The sequence below is a fragment of the Leucoraja erinacea genome, chromosome 13, assembly GCF_028641065.1.
Source record: "Leucoraja erinacea ecotype New England chromosome 13, Leri_hhj_1, whole genome shotgun sequence".
Lineage (NCBI taxonomy): Eukaryota > Metazoa > Chordata > Chondrichthyes > Rajiformes > Rajidae > Leucoraja > Leucoraja erinaceus.
The window spans coordinates 4,778,936-4,798,852 of NC_073389.1; the positions used below are offsets into that span (position 1 = coordinate 4,778,936).

The 19,917-nt window shown below is 44.4% G+C and overlaps 1 protein-coding gene across 6 annotated transcripts in view; it reads left to right on the forward strand.

Annotated features, from left to right (window-relative positions):
* Positions 1 to 9,508: 9,508 nt before the first annotated feature.
* Positions 9,509 to 19,917, forward strand: part of LOC129702560 (capZ-interacting protein-like) — a 51,290-nt gene continuing 40,881 nt past the window's right edge. Inside the window, exon 1 of one of the 6 annotated variants that reach the window (XM_055644332.1) lies at positions 9,509 to 9,574. Coding sequence is in view for 2 of the 6 variants with exons in the window: in XM_055644328.1 (XP_055500303.1) it covers positions 9,733 to 9,831 (99 nt within the window). In the remaining 4 variants the exon portion in view is untranslated. The other 5 variants (XM_055644328.1, XM_055644329.1, XM_055644333.1 and 2 more) reach the window with 5 other exon arrangements.

A 19,917-nucleotide genomic window follows, 5' to 3' on the forward strand; every position in this document is an offset into this window, starting at 1 on the left:
TGTATTCAAGAGTTGGATATAGCTCATAGGGCTAACGGAATCAGGGGATATGGTGAGAAAGCAGGAATAGGGTACTGATTGTGGATGATCAGCCATAATCACATTGAATGGCGGTGCTTGCCCAAAGGACCGAATGGCCTACTCCTGCACCTATTATCTATGCATCTTTACATGATACATACAATTAATCATATGTATAATTTGGAGATAATTATGTGTATGTTATGTATACAATTTCTGTTATTTCACAATATAGTGCTCGTTATTTTGTTTAGTTTAGAGACACAGCGTGGAAACAGGCCCTTCAGCCCACCGAGTCCACACTGACCAACAATTACCCGTACACTAGTTCTGTGTTATCTCAGTTTTGCATCCTACACACTAGGGGCAATTTACAGAAGCCAATCAACCTACAAACTTGCGCGACTTTGGGAGGTGGTGGGAAAATGAGCACCCGGAGAAAACCCACATTGTCACAGGGAGAACGTGCAAACTCCACACAGACAGAAGAGCATTCCTGACCCAAAACATTATATATGCCCATTTCCTCCACAGATGCTGCCTGACCCACTGAGTTCCTACAGCACTCTGTTTGCTTAATGGTTGGTGAGTTGGGGATATTTTAGAAATGGCACATGGCAATGTATAATTCATATATTGAGGCACAAAAGCATGTTTCCCAGATTTATTCCACACATTTAGAGCCAGTTTATAATTCCTGTTGGTAGAAATGTACAGATCATAAATACGCCCTGAAATTCAGTCCTTTGTTTTTCTGCCACAGGATGTCTGCTTTGAACCTCACGTAAGGCATTTTTTTCCATTTTGGCTGCAACATTCAGCAACATTTATTGCCTTTAAAGTTACTGCTTAATTACCCCAATCATGCACTGATTTGCTAATAGCATAGTACTATTAACAAATCACCACTCAATGATATTTTACTGATTGAGTTCAACAGGAAAATTGGTGATCCAAATGGATGGAGATTCAAATTCAAATAACACAACTATAGCTTTTGTTGTTGGTACAGGGAAATAAAAATGGATATTAAATATTTGTAAAAGGAAATAAATGTCACCACTCAATTCTACAGGATGCACTAGAGTGAATATTCCAAATTGGCTTGAACTAGTAAATATCTAGGAACAGAAAATCTTTGTTTATCCCTGTGTGGTCCTATTACCCTCCTTTTCCAATCTATGGATAGAATGCCTGGGAACTGTCTTTAATCTGACTTGCCTGGGACTTGTCATGGCTCATTTTGCCATTCTAATTCGCTGATTGAGTTCTTTTCCTGATTTCTTTATACTCGAATAAACGCTCAAGCATTTATACTAAAATTACACATAACATTTCTAAAAGAGAGAGACTGTAAACAAAATTACATATTGCAAAACAATTGGAAACAAAAACAAGTCTACGGGAGTATCAATCGTCCCCTTGTCAAGGTAGGATTCAAGGAAGGCTTCAAAGGAAGAGTTATGAGGAATATTTAAAAAGGGCATACTCAGACCCAGAAAATAATAGGGGAATGGGTTTCCCTCCAGATATACCACCCATAGAAGAGATAGAGCATAGGTTAGATGTTAGGCCATCAGAGTGGGAGCAGGATAAAGCATGCAAAGGCTTCCCAGGGCCGAATGGAGTGCCTTACCAATGATATAAAAATGCACCTGATATGCTTAGATTCTTGTGGAGGCTCTTGTGAACAGCTTGAGAGAAGCAGGTCATACCATGGGTTTAGTGAAGAGCAGGGGGAATTTTCATTCCCAAGGAGAAAGTCTTCAGAGTTAAATCAGTTTAGGCCTATATGTCTCCTCAATGTAGAAAGCAAGATTTTCTTTAGTATAGTGGCACAGAAGCTAACAAGCTATTTAGAAAGGAACAGGTCCCGGGTTTTTGAACAAATTAATGTAATATTGCACCAGATTCAGACAGCCAAGCTCAATTGGAAACAACACCAACTGAAGGTCACCTCCAGATGTGGAAGAACAGACTAGCCCCCGTCCCTATTTCCATCAAGACGGGCACTTACCAGCAGCACGGCGCTGACCACCAGGTGCTGATGAACACCGGCTGAACTGGAGACGTCTCAACCGACTGCCAACCGGGGTCGGCAGGTCAAGAGTGACAATACACAAATGGGGCTACATCGTGGGCACAACAACCTGTGACTGTGACACACAGACCCAGATAATGCAACACCTACCGCAATGCCCATTGCTGGATAATCCATGTCCTACTGCAGACCATGCACTTAACACTTCAACAGCGTAACGATGTGTACAGCAGTGGTGAGCCACTATACAGCATAAGGACACGAAATAAGAAGCAGTGGTGGCAATGTTGAGGATGTAGGATTATCAGGATGCAGGACTAGTCTTTCTCAGGGTCGGTCACTTGGTGGCATAACCAGGTCTTGAAGTGTATCACTGCATAATTGGGAGGAGGAGAGCACAAGTGAACTCAGTCGGCATCAGGACTGAGAGTGTCGCGGTTCACTTTGTCCATGACGGAGAGATAGGTGGAGGAGAGAAGTTTTTAAACAGGTATGAGTTGGGCCAGTCACGGCGAGCCAATGATTGGGAGATGCAGGTAGATTTAGGAGGAAAGCTTGATGTTCCGCAGGAAATAATTGGTACGAGTTTGAGGCCTGATATAGTGTTTATGGTCAGTTAATCAGTGGATAGTATATTTTATAGAACTGATGGTGCCTTGGGAGAACTTAGTAGATGAGGGTTATGAAAGGAAATGGCTTAGATATGTAGAGTTAGCAGCAGAGGTTGAGCAGCGAGGATGGAGAGCAAGAGTACGTCTGTTACAGGTGGGTTGTTGAGGTTTCATTGCGAGATCCACCACGTTGCTATTGGGGGAGCTAGGAGTTTGTGGACAGAGTTTGCGTCAGGTTATAAAGCAGATGTCAGAGGCAGCAGAGCAAGGTAGTAGGTGGATTTGGTGGAGAAGAGATAATGTCAGTTAGGGGCAGAAAGGAAACGCATAACATGCAGTATGCATATTTCTTTGTAAGTGTAGTCTGTGTAAGTGTATCCTAGTTTTATGCAGGGTTGATATTTGTGGCGTTACGAGTTTAATGATGGGCTAGGATAAGTTGAGGATAGGATGCGAGTGTTTAGCATTTGTTAGAGTGAGTTAATTATTTGTAGTTTCTGTTATTTAGTAGATACTGCTGGCATAGGTGGTGTGGGCACTTATTGAGGGTGTTGTTCTGGGTTGTCAGAACTAACGGTTGAACATTCCCGAGGTGTCGTGGGCCTAACTCAATGGAACACCAGTGAAGGGAGGTGCCCACTTGATAACCCGAATGATATACTTGCATCCACACGATCAGTTTTTTTTTAAATTAGCTTGTTAACATTAGGTAGCTGTTTATTGATAATGGAGTTATTGTCCTCAGCATAAGTTGGTATATTCAGTTTAGATAGTACTTTGACTGTGGGCTTGGTTGAGCGCTAATTCTGTACGTTGTGTTTTAACTGTAGTTTAGGATTGTGCAGGTTGGTTCAAGAACCTGATAGTTGTATGAAAGTGGCTGTTCCTGAACCTGGTGGTGAGGGACTTCAGAGATTCCAAAGTTAACGTGCATCATGCAATTGAATTTCTACATCTTGGTTTATAAAGGAATTTTTAATTAGCATTTCGAGTCATGGAATTAGGCCCTTACGAAGCTTTTCAAAAATGGGGGTGGCATGCCAGGATTACAAAAAATGTAATGTGAAATAGTATGCGCTCTGCGCACATCACGAGCGTGAAGCGTGAAGTCCGTCAATGCCGGGGTCCAGGGCCCGCTTAAGGGCCCGCTTAAGGGCCCTGGAAGCTCAGGGATTTTAGATGCTCTCTGATGCATTCTGAGCCATATTTTGGAGCATTTTTGCACCAAATTTATGTCCAATATTTCAGAAATTAACAGGAACCTGAGAAGTAGCTTTTTCACACAGAGGGTGCTGGGTGTATGTAACGAGCTGCCAGAGGAGGTAGTTAAGGCTGGGACTATCCTAATGTTTAAGAGACATTTGGACACGTACATGGATAGGACAGATTTAGATCGATATGGGCCAAACGCGTGTGAGTGGGACTAGTTTAGATGGGACATGACGGTCGGTGTGGGCAAGTTGGGCTGAAGGGCCTGTTTCCACACTGCATCATTCTAGGAAGACTCTCTCTAACTTCTACAGGTGCACAGTCGAGAGCATACTGACCAGTTGCATCGTGGCTTGGTTCGGCAATTTGAGCGCCCTGGAGAGGAAAAGACTATAAAAAGTAGTAAACACAGCCCAGTCCATCATCGGCTCTGACCTTCCTTCCATCGAGGAGATTTATCGCAGTCGCTGCCTCAATCAGGGTTGTGTCATCCGCAATCTTGAGAAGCTTGACAGAGGTGTCTGTGGAGGTGCAGTCATTGGTGTGTCGAGAGTAGAGGAGAGGGGAGAGTACGTATCTTGCGGTGCTCCTATGCTGAGCGTTTGCGTGTCCGAGATATGCTTTCCTGCCTCACATGCTGCTTCCAGTCTGTCAGAAATCTGGTGATCCACTGACAGAGGGGTTCAGGCACAGTCAACCTTTCCCACCCCAACCAACACTTCACACCCACTCACAGCCTAACCTCAGTCTGCAAAGACTGGGCCCTTCTACACCCACCCCAATCCAATCACCACTTCACACCCAATTGTTACTTTCTATAGACTTGGACCTCAAGATTCCTGTGGTATTAAAAGTCCTGCCATTGACTATACCTTACGCTTATATTTGACCTCCAAAGTGCAACACCTCACATTGTGTCTGATCAAACACTATCTTCCATTTCTCCTCCCCTATCTGCAGCTGATCTGTATCTTGCTGTATCCTTGACATCCTTCCACCAATCGCAACTCCACCAATTTGTGTGTTGGCTACAAATGTATTAGCCAACCCATTGATACTTTCATTCAAGTCATCCATGTATTTCACAAACAATACTGATCAAAATGTCCTCCATCCCAGGGTAAAGGAAAGGAACGTCGCTCATCAAAATGAATGTCTAGGATTGAAGTAAAAACTACATCAACAGCGACAATGGAGGTGCAGTCATTGGTGTGTCGAGAGTAGAGGAGAGGGGAGAGTACGCATCTTGCGGTGCTCCTATGCTGAGCGTTTGCGTGTCCGCAATAATTCTACAAATGCTCACAGCTATGAGACAAATTTCATCCAGAGAATTGTGAATCTGTGGAATTCTCTGCCTCAAATGCAGTGGAGGCCAGTTCTCTGGATGCTTTCAAGAGAGAGTTAGAGAGAGCTCTTAAAGATAGCGGAGTCGGGGATATGGGGAGAAGGCAGGAACGGGGTACTGATTGTGGATGATCAGCCATGATCACAGTGAATGGCAGTGCTGGCTCGAAAGGCCGAATGGCCTACTCCTGCACCCATTGTCTATAAATGTTCATGAGATGGTTTCTACTTCTCTGGGATATAATTCCAATTTTGAACTGATATCTTTATCCTTCATTTGCCAATATTTCTAATGAATTCAATAGCAGCCTCTGTGCCTTCAGCAGTGACCAAAGGCCAATAACTCATTTCTCTCGATCATCTCAATTTATCTTCACAGAGCGCATTTCCTCCTAACGGCCTCAACGCTGAGTAGTTTCCGTTCCATGGCTTCCTTCCAGCATGAAAAAATAACCGAACCTCTCGAGTCAAAACCGAAAAGAGGAAGTGCTCAGCGGCAGAGTGCGTTGAAACTTTGACATCAAGCATTCCCACTCACTGTAGAAGCAACTAGCACCGAGAAAAGACCACGCAGGCCCGTACAAAGCTTTTCAAAAAGGGGGGTGGCATGACAGGATTACAAAAAACTTAATGTGAAATAATGTGTGCGCTGCACACATCACGAGCGTGAAGCGTGAAGTCCCTCGATGCCGGGGTCCAGGGCCCGCTTAAGGCCCGTTTAAGACCGTTCTTCAGTAATATTCATGATGAGACATGCATTTCGTTGTCTCTGTACTGTACACTGACAATGACAATTAAAATTGAATCTGAATCTGAAGGGCCCTGGAAGCTCAGGGGTTTTAGATGCTCTCTGATGCATTCTGAGCCTTGTTTTGGAACATTTTTGCACCAAATTTGCACCAAATCAGCTGGTCAGGCAGCATCTGTGGAGAACATGGATAGGTGACATGTCACAGAGTGCTGGAGTAACTCAGCGGGTCAGGCAGCATCTGTGGAGAACATGGATAGGTGACATGTCACAGAGTGCTGGAGTAACTCAGTGGGTCAGGCAGCATCTGTGGAGAAAAGGTATAGATTATAGTTCGGATCAAGACCGTTCTTCAGTAATATTCATGATGTGACATGCATAGACATTCCTGAATGTTACCCAAACCATCGTGAGCTACTTTGTTACGGTGTTTGCCCTCTCCTATAATGTCTCTGCTGCCTTGGGTGATGCAGGACAGGACACAAGCTTTGGGACATGGTGTGAAGCTGCTGCCGTCTGTCCCAGCCTGGTAAAAATCTGGATGGAGTGGATCTGGAGAGGATGTTTCCACTAATGGGAGAGTCTAGGACCAGTGGCCACAGTCTCAGAATTAAAAGACATTCCTTTAGGAAGGAGATGAGCAGGAATTTCTTAAGTCAGAGGGTGGTGAACTGTGGAATTCATTGCCACAGACAGCTGTGGAGGTCAAGTCAATGGACATTTTTTCAGGAGGAGATTGATAGATTCTTGACTGATATGGGTGTCAGAGGTAATGGGGAGAAGGCAGGAGAATGGGTTTGAGAGGGAAAGATAGAGTCATAGAGTGATACAGTGTGGAAACAGGCCCTTCGGCCCAGCATGTCCCATCTGCACTAGTCCCACCTGCCCACGTTTGATCCATATCCCTCCGAACCTGTCCTATCCATGTACCTGTCTAACTGTTTCTTAAATGTTGCGATAGTCCCAGCCTCAACTACCTCCTCTGGCAGCTTGTTCCATACACCTACCACCCTTTGTGTGAAAAACATACCCCTCAGATTCCTATTAAATCTTTTGCCCTTCACCTTAAATTTATGTCCTCTGCTCCTCGATTCACTTACTCTGGGCAAAAGACTCAACCATATCTATTCAAATCATGATTTTATACACCTCTATTAGATCATCCCTCAGCCTCCTGTGCTCCAGGAAATAGAGTCCCAGCCTACTCAACCTCTCCCTATAGCTCTGGCCCTCTAGTCCTGGCAACATCCTCATAAATCTTCACTGTACCCTTTCCAGTTTGATGACATCTTTCCTATAACATGGTGCCCAGAACTGAACACAATACTCTGAATGCGGCCTCACCAACTTCTTACGCAACTGCAACATGACTTCCCAACTTCTATACTCAGCCTGGCCAGCTGAGTTACTCCAGCACTCTGAAACGTCACAGAACAGGGCAAGATTAGCAAGTTTGCTGATGATACAGATGTGAGTGGTTTTGCAGATAGTGAAGATGGTTGTGAATGATTGCAACAGGATCTGGATCAATTAGCCAGGTGGGCAGAGGAATGGTTGATGGTTGCATGGTCCCTTGAAGGTCGTGTCGCAGGTATATCAGGTGGTCAAAACGTATTTTGGCACTTTGGCCTTCATCAGTCAGAGTATTGAGTATAGAAGTTGGGAGGTCATGTTGCAGTTGTATAAGACATTGGTGAGGCCGCATTTAGAATATTGTGTTCAGTTCTGGGCACCATGTTATAGGAAAGATGTCAAACTGAAAAGAGTACAGAGATCCCCATATTGGATCAGCCCAATCAGGGTTGTGTCATCCGCAAACTATTATCTAAATGGTGGCCGATTGGGAAAGGGGGAGCGGCCTCCAACAGAAGAAGCCGGGGACTCAGGTGCCGACTCACCTCACCGTCGCGGAGCTGGCCGAGTCCGGAGCGGGTGGAGCGGTGGAGGAGCGCTGCTGCTGCTGCTGTCGTTGCTGCTGCTGCTGCTGCTGCTGATGCCGCTGCTACCGGAGAGTCGGAGGCTCCAACGACGGGTCTGCGGACGACGGCACCGGGAGCCCACGGCTCCCTGGAGGGAGACCGCTTCTCAGGGCTCCTGCAACGGCGACTTCTCCTGCCCGAGTGCGGGGTTGAAGAGCTCCTGGAACGGGGCCTGACACCACTGCCCCGCGCGGCTGGAATGGCCGTGGGACTCTGCGAGCGCACACCGGGGGCTCTAACAACTAGATCCGGTGTGCGACCTCGCACCACCCGGCGTGGCTTTAATGGCCGCGGGACAATCGCCATCGCCAGCCGGGGGCTATGACTTTGACTCTGACATCGGGGGGGGGGGGGAGGGCAGTGGAGAGATAAGTTTATTTGGCCTTCCATCACAGCTATGTGATGGATGTTTATGTAAATGTAATTATGTTGTGTCTGGGTCCATTTTGTGTGTAATGTATGGCTGCAGAAACGGCATTTCGTTTGGACCTCCAGGGGTCCAAATGACAATTAAATTGACTCTCATTGACTCTCACTCTCACTCTCAGATGCAGCGAGACCTGGGTGTCATGGTACACCAGTCATTGAAGGTAGGCATGCAGGTGCAGCAGGCAGTAAAGAAAGCGAATGGTATGTTAGCTTTCATTGCAAAAAGATTTGAGTATAGGAGCAGGGAGGTTCTACTGCAGTTGTACAGGGTCTTGGTGAGACCACACCTGGAGTATTGCGTACAGTTTTGGTCTCCAAATCTGAGGAAGGACATTATTGCCATAGAGGGAGTGCAGAGACGGTTCACCCGACTGATTCCTGGGATGTCAGGACCGTCTTATGAAGGAAGACTGGATAGACTTGGTTTATACTCTCTCAGGACTGTCTTATGAAGAAAGACTGGATAGACTTGGTTTATACTCTCTAGAATTTAGGAGATTGAGAGGGGATCTTATAGAAACTTACAAAATTCTTAAGGGGTTGGACAGGCTAGATGCAGGAAGATTGTTCCCGATGTTAGGGAAGTCCAGGACAAGGGGTCACAGCTTAAGGATAAGGGGGAAATCCTTTAAAACCGAGATGAGAAGAACTTTTTTCACACAGAGAGTGGTGAATCTCTGGAACTCTCTGCCACAGAGGGTAGTTGAGGCCAGTTCAATGGCTATATTTAAGAGTGAGTTAGATGTGGCCCTTGTGGCTAAGGGGATCAGGGGGTATGGAGAGAAGGCAGGTACGGGATACTGAGTTGGATGATCAGCCATGATCATATTGAATGGCGGTGCAGGCTCGAAGGGCTGAATGGCCTACTCCTGCACCTAATTTCTATGTTAAACTTGAGAAGCTTGACAGAGGTGTCTGTGGAGGTGCAGTCATTGGGTGTGAAGTGGTGATTGGAGTGGGGTGAGTGTAGAAGGGCTAGATTTTTTTTTTTTTTTTTTTGGGTGACTTTTTTCTTAAGGGAAAAAAAGGGGGGTGCGGTCGCACCCAGCGCACCCCCCCTCCACCCCCTTCGTACAGCCATGCCACGGATGAAATAGTTGAACATACTTCATTCCAACATTATTTAAAAAAAGACTGGGTAATGTATTCTTGACTGTAGCGGCCGGTAAATACAGCTAGCATCAAATACCAGGTGAGGTGGAAAAGATTCTAACTCCAAAAGAGCGAGCAAACTTGTAATGATGTTTCTGTGGTGGAGTGACAATTGTATGCATTGCCGCGGGTGGTGTAACTGTTCTGATCAAAAGCCACTTCACTGTGCCTCGACAACCGCTTGGTTTGGAATTTGACATGCACTCACAGTCAGCTGCATGTTTACTGGCCTGTCTGTCTGTCTGTACTGGGCGAGCGACCCACTTCAAGTCAAGCACTGTGCCATCCCAACACGAGGTGAGTTGGTGGAGCCAGGCTGTTCGGGAGCTGACTGATTTAAAAAAAGCTCGAAGTCCCCCCTCGTGTCTGAAGGTCGACTTGCCCGTTGGGTGTGATGAGTCTGACCACAAGTGTGTGCGGCTCTGAGCGCTGGTCCTGCTGACAGACGAGACGCCTACCGAGTTTGTGGTCGGAGGGCGATCACGTTCTCCAGGGCTAGCAAGCCTGAGCGCAGACATACTGTTTGAACGAACCGGGGAGTGGGGAGGTAAGATGCAACTGGTATGAACATTGCGAGATCCGCGTAACCGGGAATGTCTCCGTTTCATTGCTCGGGGAGTCTGCTGGAGTTTCCAGTCAAACTCCACTCCGCTTATGAATGTCGAAATCTGTCATCGTGTTGAAAGAGCCGGTAGCTCCCCGGGGCAAATAGTTTATTTTTTAAACTATCCTCAGAGTAAGTTGCGTGAAACTACGTACAGACTGCTGAGTTTCACTAGAGCGGGTACGTGTAAATCTTCAAGAAGGAACTGCAGATGCTGGAAGATCGAAGCTACACAAAATTGCTGGAGAAACTCAGCGGGTGCAGCAGCATCTATGGAGCGAAGGAAATAGGCAACGTTTCGTCCCGAAACGTTGCCTATTTCCTTCGCTCCATAGATGCTGCTGCACCCGCTGAGTTTCTCCAGCAATTTTGTCTACCTTACGTGTAAATCTCCAGTTGGCAACCCTCCCCCCCATCATACTTAAAAGTGGATGCGAAGTTAGGAATCGCGTAGATACAGTAGGTTGTCTGAAACATGACACTCTGCGATTTCTGCGTCTGCATTTACATTGACACGGGTAAAACAAATACCTGTAGGAACTGGTAACCAAACCACAATCTGGACAGGCACATGGATACGAAGCGTTCAGAAGCCAAATGCAGGCAAGTGGGTCGAGCCCAGTATGCACATTGGTCAGCCTAAACAAAGAGGGCAGACAGAAGGGCCTGTTTCCGTGCTGTACCTGTTCAAAGATCCCGCAGACCTATCAGTACATCATTGCATGTAAAGATAGTAAGCCAAGATAGCTTGCAATTAAAACATCGCTGGGACAATTCGAGCATACAGACATATGGAAGTTTATGAAGCAAAGTAATTCTGTCAATAATTTCTATTTGAAATGAGGAGAGGTTACTCGTGTAAAGTGCGTTATTGAATATACCAGCCATGATCATATTGAATGGCGGTGCAGGCTCGAAGGGCCGAATGGCCTACTCCTGCACCTAATTTCTATTTTTCTATGTTTCTATTGTATAGTGTCGGATTATGTCGAAGTCTCTGCCTAGTCATCTCTCTGTTAATTCAAGATTTATTTCTGTATAAGTCCTGTGCATTCCTTCCACCGAATGGAAAAGGAACCCAACACAATTGTTAACGGCGATATCCCAACGAAGGGATAAATCATGGGCCATATCACTGTGGCGTGGAAGGAGAGGGAGGGGAGAAATCCCTCTTTGGCCTGTTGCTTCCAGTGCTTTAATTGCTGGGTTGACAGTGGCGAGATTGGGGTGGGTGTGATGCTGCCGGCCTGTTCATATCCGAGCTGTGCTGAATGTGCCGAATCTCAGCAGGGTCAGCAAAGGGTTGGACTGGGTGGAAACGCTCGGGGAGCCAGCGATCCCTCTGTGTCACTGAGCGAGTGCTGCTAAAAGGCTGGTGTGTCTCAACACTGGCTGAGCATTTGGTGGACATTTCAGCAACGCTGCATGTTGATAAATCGTTTGTTGGCATTGATTACTTGGGCATGTGAGCAATGGCCATCTGGGCAGTGGAGTGGGATTCCAGCTTGTTACTGGCACTGTAAAATATTGCTGCTTTGCTCTACAGTTTTTGTTTCTTGCTCTTAATCGCCTACACGTTTCAACAACATTATAAGAGCTGGCTTGAATAGGATGGGCAACATTTCAGGAAATGATTACATCTGTTCATTTTATTATTGCATCGTATTTGGAGCTGGCTTGAATGAAGCTGGAGTAATATAAACACGCATCGACACAAGACGGAGGACAAGAATGAGCCCATTCGGCCCATCTAGTCTGCTCCGCCATTCGATCGCGGCTGGTCTATTTCTACCTCTCAGCAGGTCAGGCAATATCTATGGAGGGAATGGACATTTAATGGAGCATAGGAACAGGAACAGGCCATTCGGCCCACAATGTCAGTGCTAAACGCAATGCCAAGATTGATGAAGAGACTGATGACCCGAAACATCGTCTGTTTATTCACTCCTAAAATTCCTCCTGACTCGCTGAGTTTCTCCAGCACTTTATTTTTTAGAGTGCATGGCCTCCGTTTTCCAAGAAAGATGTCTGCAAAAAGGCATATGGGGAAAATGAAGGAATAAATGCTTCTGATTCTTGTAGTAATCAGCATGGAGGCACGGCAATATATTTTAGGAAATTTAAGAACATTAAACATAGAAAATAGGTGCAGGAGGAGGTCATTCGGCCCTTCGAGCCAGCACCACCATTCATTGTGATCATGGCTGATCATCCCCAATGAATAACCCGTGCCTGCCTTCACCCCAAATCCCTTGATTCCACTCGCCCCTAGAGCTCTATCTGACTCTCTCTTAAATCCATCCAGTGATTTGGCCTCCACTGCCCTCTGTGGTAGGGAATTTCACAAATTCACAACTCTCTGGGTGAAAAGGTTTTTTCTCACCTCAGTCTTAAATGGCCTCCCCTTTATTCTAAGACTGTAGCCCCTGGTTCTGGACTCGCCCAACATTGGGAACATTTTTCCTGTATCTAGCTTGTCCAGTCCTTTTACAAGTTTCTATAAGAACATAGAAATATAGAACATAGGTGCAGGAGTAGGCCATTCGGCCCTTCGAGCCTGCACCGCCATTCAATATGATCATGGCTGATCATCCAACTCAGTATCCCGTACCTGCCTTCTCTCCATACCCCCTGATCCCTTTAGCCCCAAGGGCCACATCTAACTCCCTCTTAAATATAACCAATGAACTGGCCTCAACTACCTTCTGTGGCAGAGGGTTCCAGAGATTCACCACTCTCTGTGTGAAAAATGTTTTTCTCATCTCGGTCCTAAAAGATTTCCCCCTTATCCTTAAGCTGTGACCCCTTGTCCTGGACTTCCCCAACATCGGGAACAATCTTCCTGCATTTAGCCTGTCCAACCCCTTAAGAATTTTGTAAGTTTCTATAAGACCCCCGCCCCAATCTCCTAAATTCTAGCGAGTACAAGCCAAGTCTATCTAGTCTTTCCTTAGTAGATTAGTAGATGTGCTGCATTTTTCTTAATTGATCCACCGACTCTGCCTCATGGAGTTTTTAGAAAGGTTGCTACTGCCGTGGTGAAATGTGGGAAAAGGTTGTGGAGAACGTAAATGCAGCTTCTATATTCAGTGGTAGAAGCAAAGATAATGAGGAGGAAGGATTCTGCAGACAAGTTGAAACCAGCCTTGGTTTCTTGTTCCAACCTAACCGCAAACTATTTCACTGGCACCAACAGAGAAAATAATCTGCTCAACATAGTGTATAGGGTGAAATACTTTCAATGTGATTTCGGGTTACACGTGTAGGTGTTTCTAGACAATGCGAAGGGGATAATAAGCTGATTGATTCTCACACCGGACACCTTGCAGTTCTAACCAGCCATCTTCTTAAAACATAAATATCCTTATCCCATTCATATAAAGGTACTATCTTAAGTACAAATTGGTGTTTACTTGATGTTTGAATAGGGCAGAGTAGACGCTATGAACATCAAGCACATTCCAGTATGTATATATCACATTACAGTCTGTATTTGAACATCATCTCCTGGCATGAACAAGTTATTGTAAGAAATGGTGCAAAACCTTACATTAGAGTAAGGTAGCACCTCTTCATTGGTTTGCAGATATGTCCAATCTCTTCAGATCGATCCATTTGAAAGATTTTCACTAGTATTAGCAGTATATTGATTTTAGATTATTACTTTACACAACTCTCATTTAACAATATGTTCAGTTAAAAAATCTCTTAAAAAAGAATTTTCACACAGCGTATCAAGTTCCTGGTCCAGGCAGTGTATGATGTCCTGCCCAGCCCATCGAACCTCTTCATCTGGGGCAAAGCTGAATCTCCAGATTGCCCGCAATGCTCAGGCAAGGGGACGTTGGAACACATCCTGAGCTGTTGCCCAAAGTCTCTTGGGCAGGGCTGGTACGCCTGGCGTCATGACCAGGTTCTTAAACCCATTGCAGAAGCCATCAGCATGGGAATCAGTAGCTGCAGTCGAGCACTCCCCACCACCCAGATGATCACCTTCGTGAAGGCCGGAGTGCAGTTGCCAAGAACCACAGCAGCCAGGAATCCGTCAGGAATCCTGGCGACTGCGCAGGACTGGCAGCTTTCCGTAGACCTGGTGAACCAGCTGAAGTTCCCACAGCACATTGCCACGACCACCCTGAGGCCAGATATCCTCCTGGTCTCAGAGGCGACCAAAAACAGCATCTTGTTGGAACTGACAGTGCCGTGGGAGGACCGTCTGGAGGAGGCCCACAAGAGGAAGATGGCCAAGTATGAAGAGCTGGTCTTAGACTGCTGCAAGCAGGGCTGGAAGGCGAGGTGTATGCCCATCCAGGTTGGCTGCATAGGTTTTGCAGGGCAATCGCTCTACAAAGCCTTGAGTGCACTGGGCATCAACGGAGTGGCAAGGAGAAGAGCCATCAAGAACACCACAAAGGCAGCGGAGAAGGCATCAAGATGGCTCTGGATCAGGAGAGGAGGTCCATGGGGAGGAGCGAATGCCACCTGAACACAAGTCGTGGTCTGATCAACCACGGCTGGGTCGCTGGGGTGAGCGTGTCTGATGTTGAAAGACCCAAAACACCCAATGACCCCACGTTACATCACTGATGATGTGTTCAGGAGCATCAAAAGATGTATTTAATCAATCAGTTAAAAAATCTCTTAAAAATTAATTTTACCATTCTTAATGATATTGCATTTTTTTCTTCAATAAATCAGACCAATGACCTGACTGTAACTAGGATTTCCTTATCCCATTGTGCAAATAAATATTCCCTGATCCCAATCAATCTGAAGAAGGGTACATTGTTTGTCCATTCCCTCCTCAGATGCTGCCTGACCTGCTGAGTTCTTCCATCACATTATGCCTTGTTCAATATTCGCTGATGTCTGTCCAAATTCTGACCACAACAATTCCATATGTTCAATGTATATTCCTATCCTATTGTTCTGATGAGTTTGAATATTTCACTTTTTCTTTCTTTTATATTCTTTTGCATCACTTTTCTCCCTCAAGAACTCTAGCTATTGAGCCATAATCAAAGACTGTAGCATTATATTTAGATGAGTGAATGGGAATTTGTTTTCCCTTTAAATAATTGAACGTTTTTGATTCAAGGTGTAAAAATAATTAAAAAAAACTCACAGATGCTGTAAATTCTCAGACGCAAGCGAGAGGTTTTATAAACACTTCGCCGATCAAATGCCGCCTAACTTGCTGAGTGTTTACAGCATTTTCTGTTGTAATTCATTCTTCAAAATTAATTAATGAAGCCCAGGATGTTACGAATCCATCACCCGTTTCATTATTTACTCCCGGCTCGTTTACGATAGGCCCAATTCAAAGCATTGTCTCTCTGCAAGCTCTTTGTAAGAATTATCCAATTAGTTATATTATTCTGCTATTTTCCAAGAGCCACATAAGGTTCTCCTTACCATAAGTATATTCAACATACTTGTAAAAGCGACCAATACCCTTTTAACCAATGTGTATAAGATTTGAACAATTCACTGCATTATAACATGAATTTCATCTCATCTCACCTTGTTCTGTCTCACATTACCTCAAATCATGCTCTCTGCACAAAAAAAATTAAGTTTAAATTTACCATCTTAATACACATGACTGCTATTTTGAACTTAATGCTGTCAAACACAAAACAACAGTCCTGTTTTTCATAGGCTGGCTATTAGATTGCCAAATGTGAGGGGGTTGAATGATTGGCTGCCCTGCTCTCATTCTACAAATTACACTTGAAATTGCTTCAATCTGCTATTTTGGCTGGTAGTCAGTAGCAAGTCCAAAATATGTTGCAAACAATTTGAACCAATGTGAGGTCAAGAATTTTTTAAAAAAAGGACATACTCAACAAGCTGCATTTGCAAAGAGAGCTCGAGTGATATTTCACATTGATGACCTTCTATTGGAAGTAAGTGTGTTTCCTGTTAGCTGATTGAAGAATGGCTGATGGTATTTACTGATTAATTCACAGTTGAAACATGTAATAGAGTCTCTGGAGGAAATGACTGTTGTTGTAAGTCTCTCTTAAAAATGGGTTATTTTTGATAATTGGAGAAGCCACTGTTGTTTGCCAGCATCACATTTTGGGAAAGGTACATTTTTAGTTGTTCAATTGGTACTTAATTGCTAATTTTGAACTGTGCAACGGCCAAGTCGTTTAATTAATTTTATAATATTTACTTGTATGTCATGTTGATGTAGCATTTATCAGCACACTTTCAGATGAATCAAAATCTACAGGGCACAGGTTTAAGGTGAGAGGGAAACATTTTACACACAGAGGGTGGTGGGTTATGGAACAAGCTGCCAGAGGAGATAGTTGAAGCAGGTACTAGAACAACATTTGAAATGCAATTCGACAGGTAAATGCATAGGATAGGTTTACAGGCATATGGGCCAAACGTAGGCAGGTGGGCCTAGCTTAGATGGGGCATCTCGGAAGAGTTCGGCCGAAGGTTGTGTTTCTGTATTTTACGACTACACACAAATAGCAAAATAAATTAAATAATTCACTATATGCATTCATGAAGTGATAACACCCTTCCTGTTGGGGAACAGCTTCCTGTTTTTACATGTATAGAAATAAAATTGTACCTCACTTCAGGATCATTATCACTTGTTCATGCCAATTACGTCCTCATTTTCACTCTACTCTCTTTTCGAAACGTAGAAAATAGGTGCAGGTGTAGGCCATTCGGCCCTTCGAGCCTGCACCACCATTCAATATGATCATGGCTGATCATCCAACTCGGTATCCTGTACCTGCCTTCTCTCCATACCCCCTGATCCCTTTAGCCACAAGGGCCACATCTAACTCCCTCTTAAATATAGCCAATGAACTGGCCTCAACTACCTTCTGTGGCAGAGAATTCCATAGATTTACCACTCTCTGTGTGAAAAATGTTTTTCTCATCCCAGTCCTAAAAGATTTCCCCCTTATCCTTAAACTGTGACCCCTCGTTCTGGAATTCCCCAACATCGGGAATAATCTTCCTGCATCTAGCCTGTCCAACCCCTTAAGAATTTTGTAAGTTTCTATAAGATCCCCCCCCTCCCTCTCCTCAATCTTCTAAATTCTAGCGAGTACAAGCCGAGTCTATCCAATCTTTCTTCATATGAAAGTCCTGACATTCCAGGAATCAGTCTTGTGAACCTTCTCTGTACTCCCTCTATGGCAAGAATGTCTTTCCTCAGATTAGGAGACCAAAACTGCACGCAATACTCCAGGTGTGGTCTCACCAAGACCCTGTACAACTGCAGTAGAACCTCCCTGCTCTTATACTCAAATCCTTTTGCTATGAATACTAACATATCATTCGCTTTCTATGTGATTTTTTTTTTTTTGTTAAACTGGTGTACCTTTTAAATTTCTGTAAATAATGTCCAATACTTTATGAATATCACAATTTAAGCAACAAAAATAGGCATAACATTTCATAATACTAAATTACAATGTACAGGATCCATGAAGCATGAGACCTTTTGATATTGAGATGTTTTGGAGAGGAAGTGACTATCTTTCTTAAATATAACAAATTACTGTTATAATGACCACAAAGGTTTCCACAGAGTGCATTAAGAACGTGGCATAATATTTACAAGCAATACTTCAAAATGATAGTTGTTTAAATATTATATAGTTTAAAAAGTTATAGTTATACACTTTTTTTGAATTTTTAAAAATGTTTTTAAAAACACCAACGAACATCGTGAACACTGACCCATATAGGTCGTGTTTGGCACACCTGCTGGGCTGCGGGGAGGTGGCAGCTAGTGCAGGTTGGCAGTCTGAATGTGCATGTGCGTACCATCCTGCCGTTTGGTCACATCACTGAAGGTAAGGACAGAGACCGAGCAAGCCTATTCTAAAATGGGCCTCTAGCAATTGCTGATGAGCCTTATTCACTTGTTAGTTCCCCTTTCCAAATCTGACCTTTCTTGACTTGAATGTAGTTGTGCCAAAATATTTGAAACAAACTTCGCTGTCACCACCTCTCATGGCCACTCCCTGCAATTAATCATTGGGGTTCTGAGATCACCAAGAGCAAAGTGGGGATCGGTCCGAGTCAGCATGGATTTACGGAGAGTCCTTCTGCAGTTGTACAGGGCCCTAGTAAGATCACACCTGGAGGATTGTGTGCAGTTTTGGTCTCAAAATTTGAGGAAGGGCATTCTTGCTATGAGGGAGTGCAGTGTAGGTTCACAAGGTTTCCACTTAGACTCTGATCATATCCTTGTACATGTTCCTCTGCAGCCTGATAACCTCTTGCCCTGGCATGGGTTGGAATAGTATAACAGAATAAGGAGTTTGGTGTTGGACATGTTGACCAAAAATAACTGACTGTGGGGTAACGAGCGGCTCATTGCTGGAGAGAGGATGCTGTCATTGGTACATTAGATCTGGTTTGGGAGGATGTTGGGCAGGTTGGGGTAATGATTTCTTTCCCGTGCCTGCACTAAGCAGTCCAAGTATTAAAGGTATAGTCACAACAACCCAGTAGACCGTGAATGTTACTCTAGGTTTCAAGAAAATGTGGATGGGATGAAGCAAATACATTTGATTTTTTCAGACTTCAAGTGATGTTATTACATCACAAGTTAGTAGCCCCAATGTTGGGTATATTGATGGAAATAATGGTTGAAAATTCTAACGTCAGTGTTTATAGATATGTGACCATTACCTTTTTGTCTGCAAAAAAACACTGATGTGGATTATTATGAGCATAGTGGTGAAATTGTCATTAAACACTCCATTGGTCAGAGTTACTTAAATACTGAAGGTGATCCCTGATCACTTCCACCCTGCTTTTAATTGGAAATGTTAGTCGTACACCTATGCAGCATGGAAATGTGCCTGTCGATCTGGCTCACCCATGCTGACCAAGTTGCCTAACTGAGCTAGTTCCACTTGTCTGAACTTGGATCGTTTCCTTCCAAACCCTTCCTATCCATGTCAAGTTATAAATGGTGACATTTTATCCCCATCTACCACTTCCATATACGCAAGGAAAATGTTGCCTCGCGGGTCCCTTCTTAAACGTTTCCCCTCTCACCTTAAACTGATACCCTCTACTCTTAGAATCCCTTACACGTGTGTGTGTGTGTGTGTGTGTGTGTGTGTGTGTGTGTGTTGCAGGTGAGGGAGTGATTGAAAGATGGGTGGAGTAAATGACAGAGGTAAAAAGGAGACGAAAGGGTGGTCAGATAAGGAGGAGTGAAATGTAAAGCCTGAAGGGAGGGGGGGATAAAATGGAAATATGGGTATGGGGAAAGAGGTCACTGTCGTTTATTGATCTGTTATGAGCTTCCATGTGTGCATGAGAAGCGTACGGTATAATTAACTGAACATTTCAGACTTTGGTTCTTTTAATAGCAAGCTGTTCTGGATAGTGCATTAAAGTATGTGGGCGGCCACGGTTGCACAGCGGTAGAGTTGACTACGGGTGCTGTCTGTGCGGAGTTTGTACTCTCTCCCCGTGACCACGTGGGTTTTTCTCCGAGATCTTCGGTTTCCTCCCACACTCCAAAGACGTACAGAATGACTGTACATTTAAAAGTAAACAATTGATATTGGGAAGTGGCGAAGTATTATGTAACTATTTCTTTCTTAAAAAACAACAGGTCATCATGTTACATATTTCAACATTCAATGCGCCTTCATTATTACTAAATTAACACTTCCCATCTCCTTTCAATCTGATACAAATAATAAGTGCACTTAGAATTTCAGAATCCTAAACCTCAGCTGCCCTTTCAACCAGGGCTGCCAACTCTCACT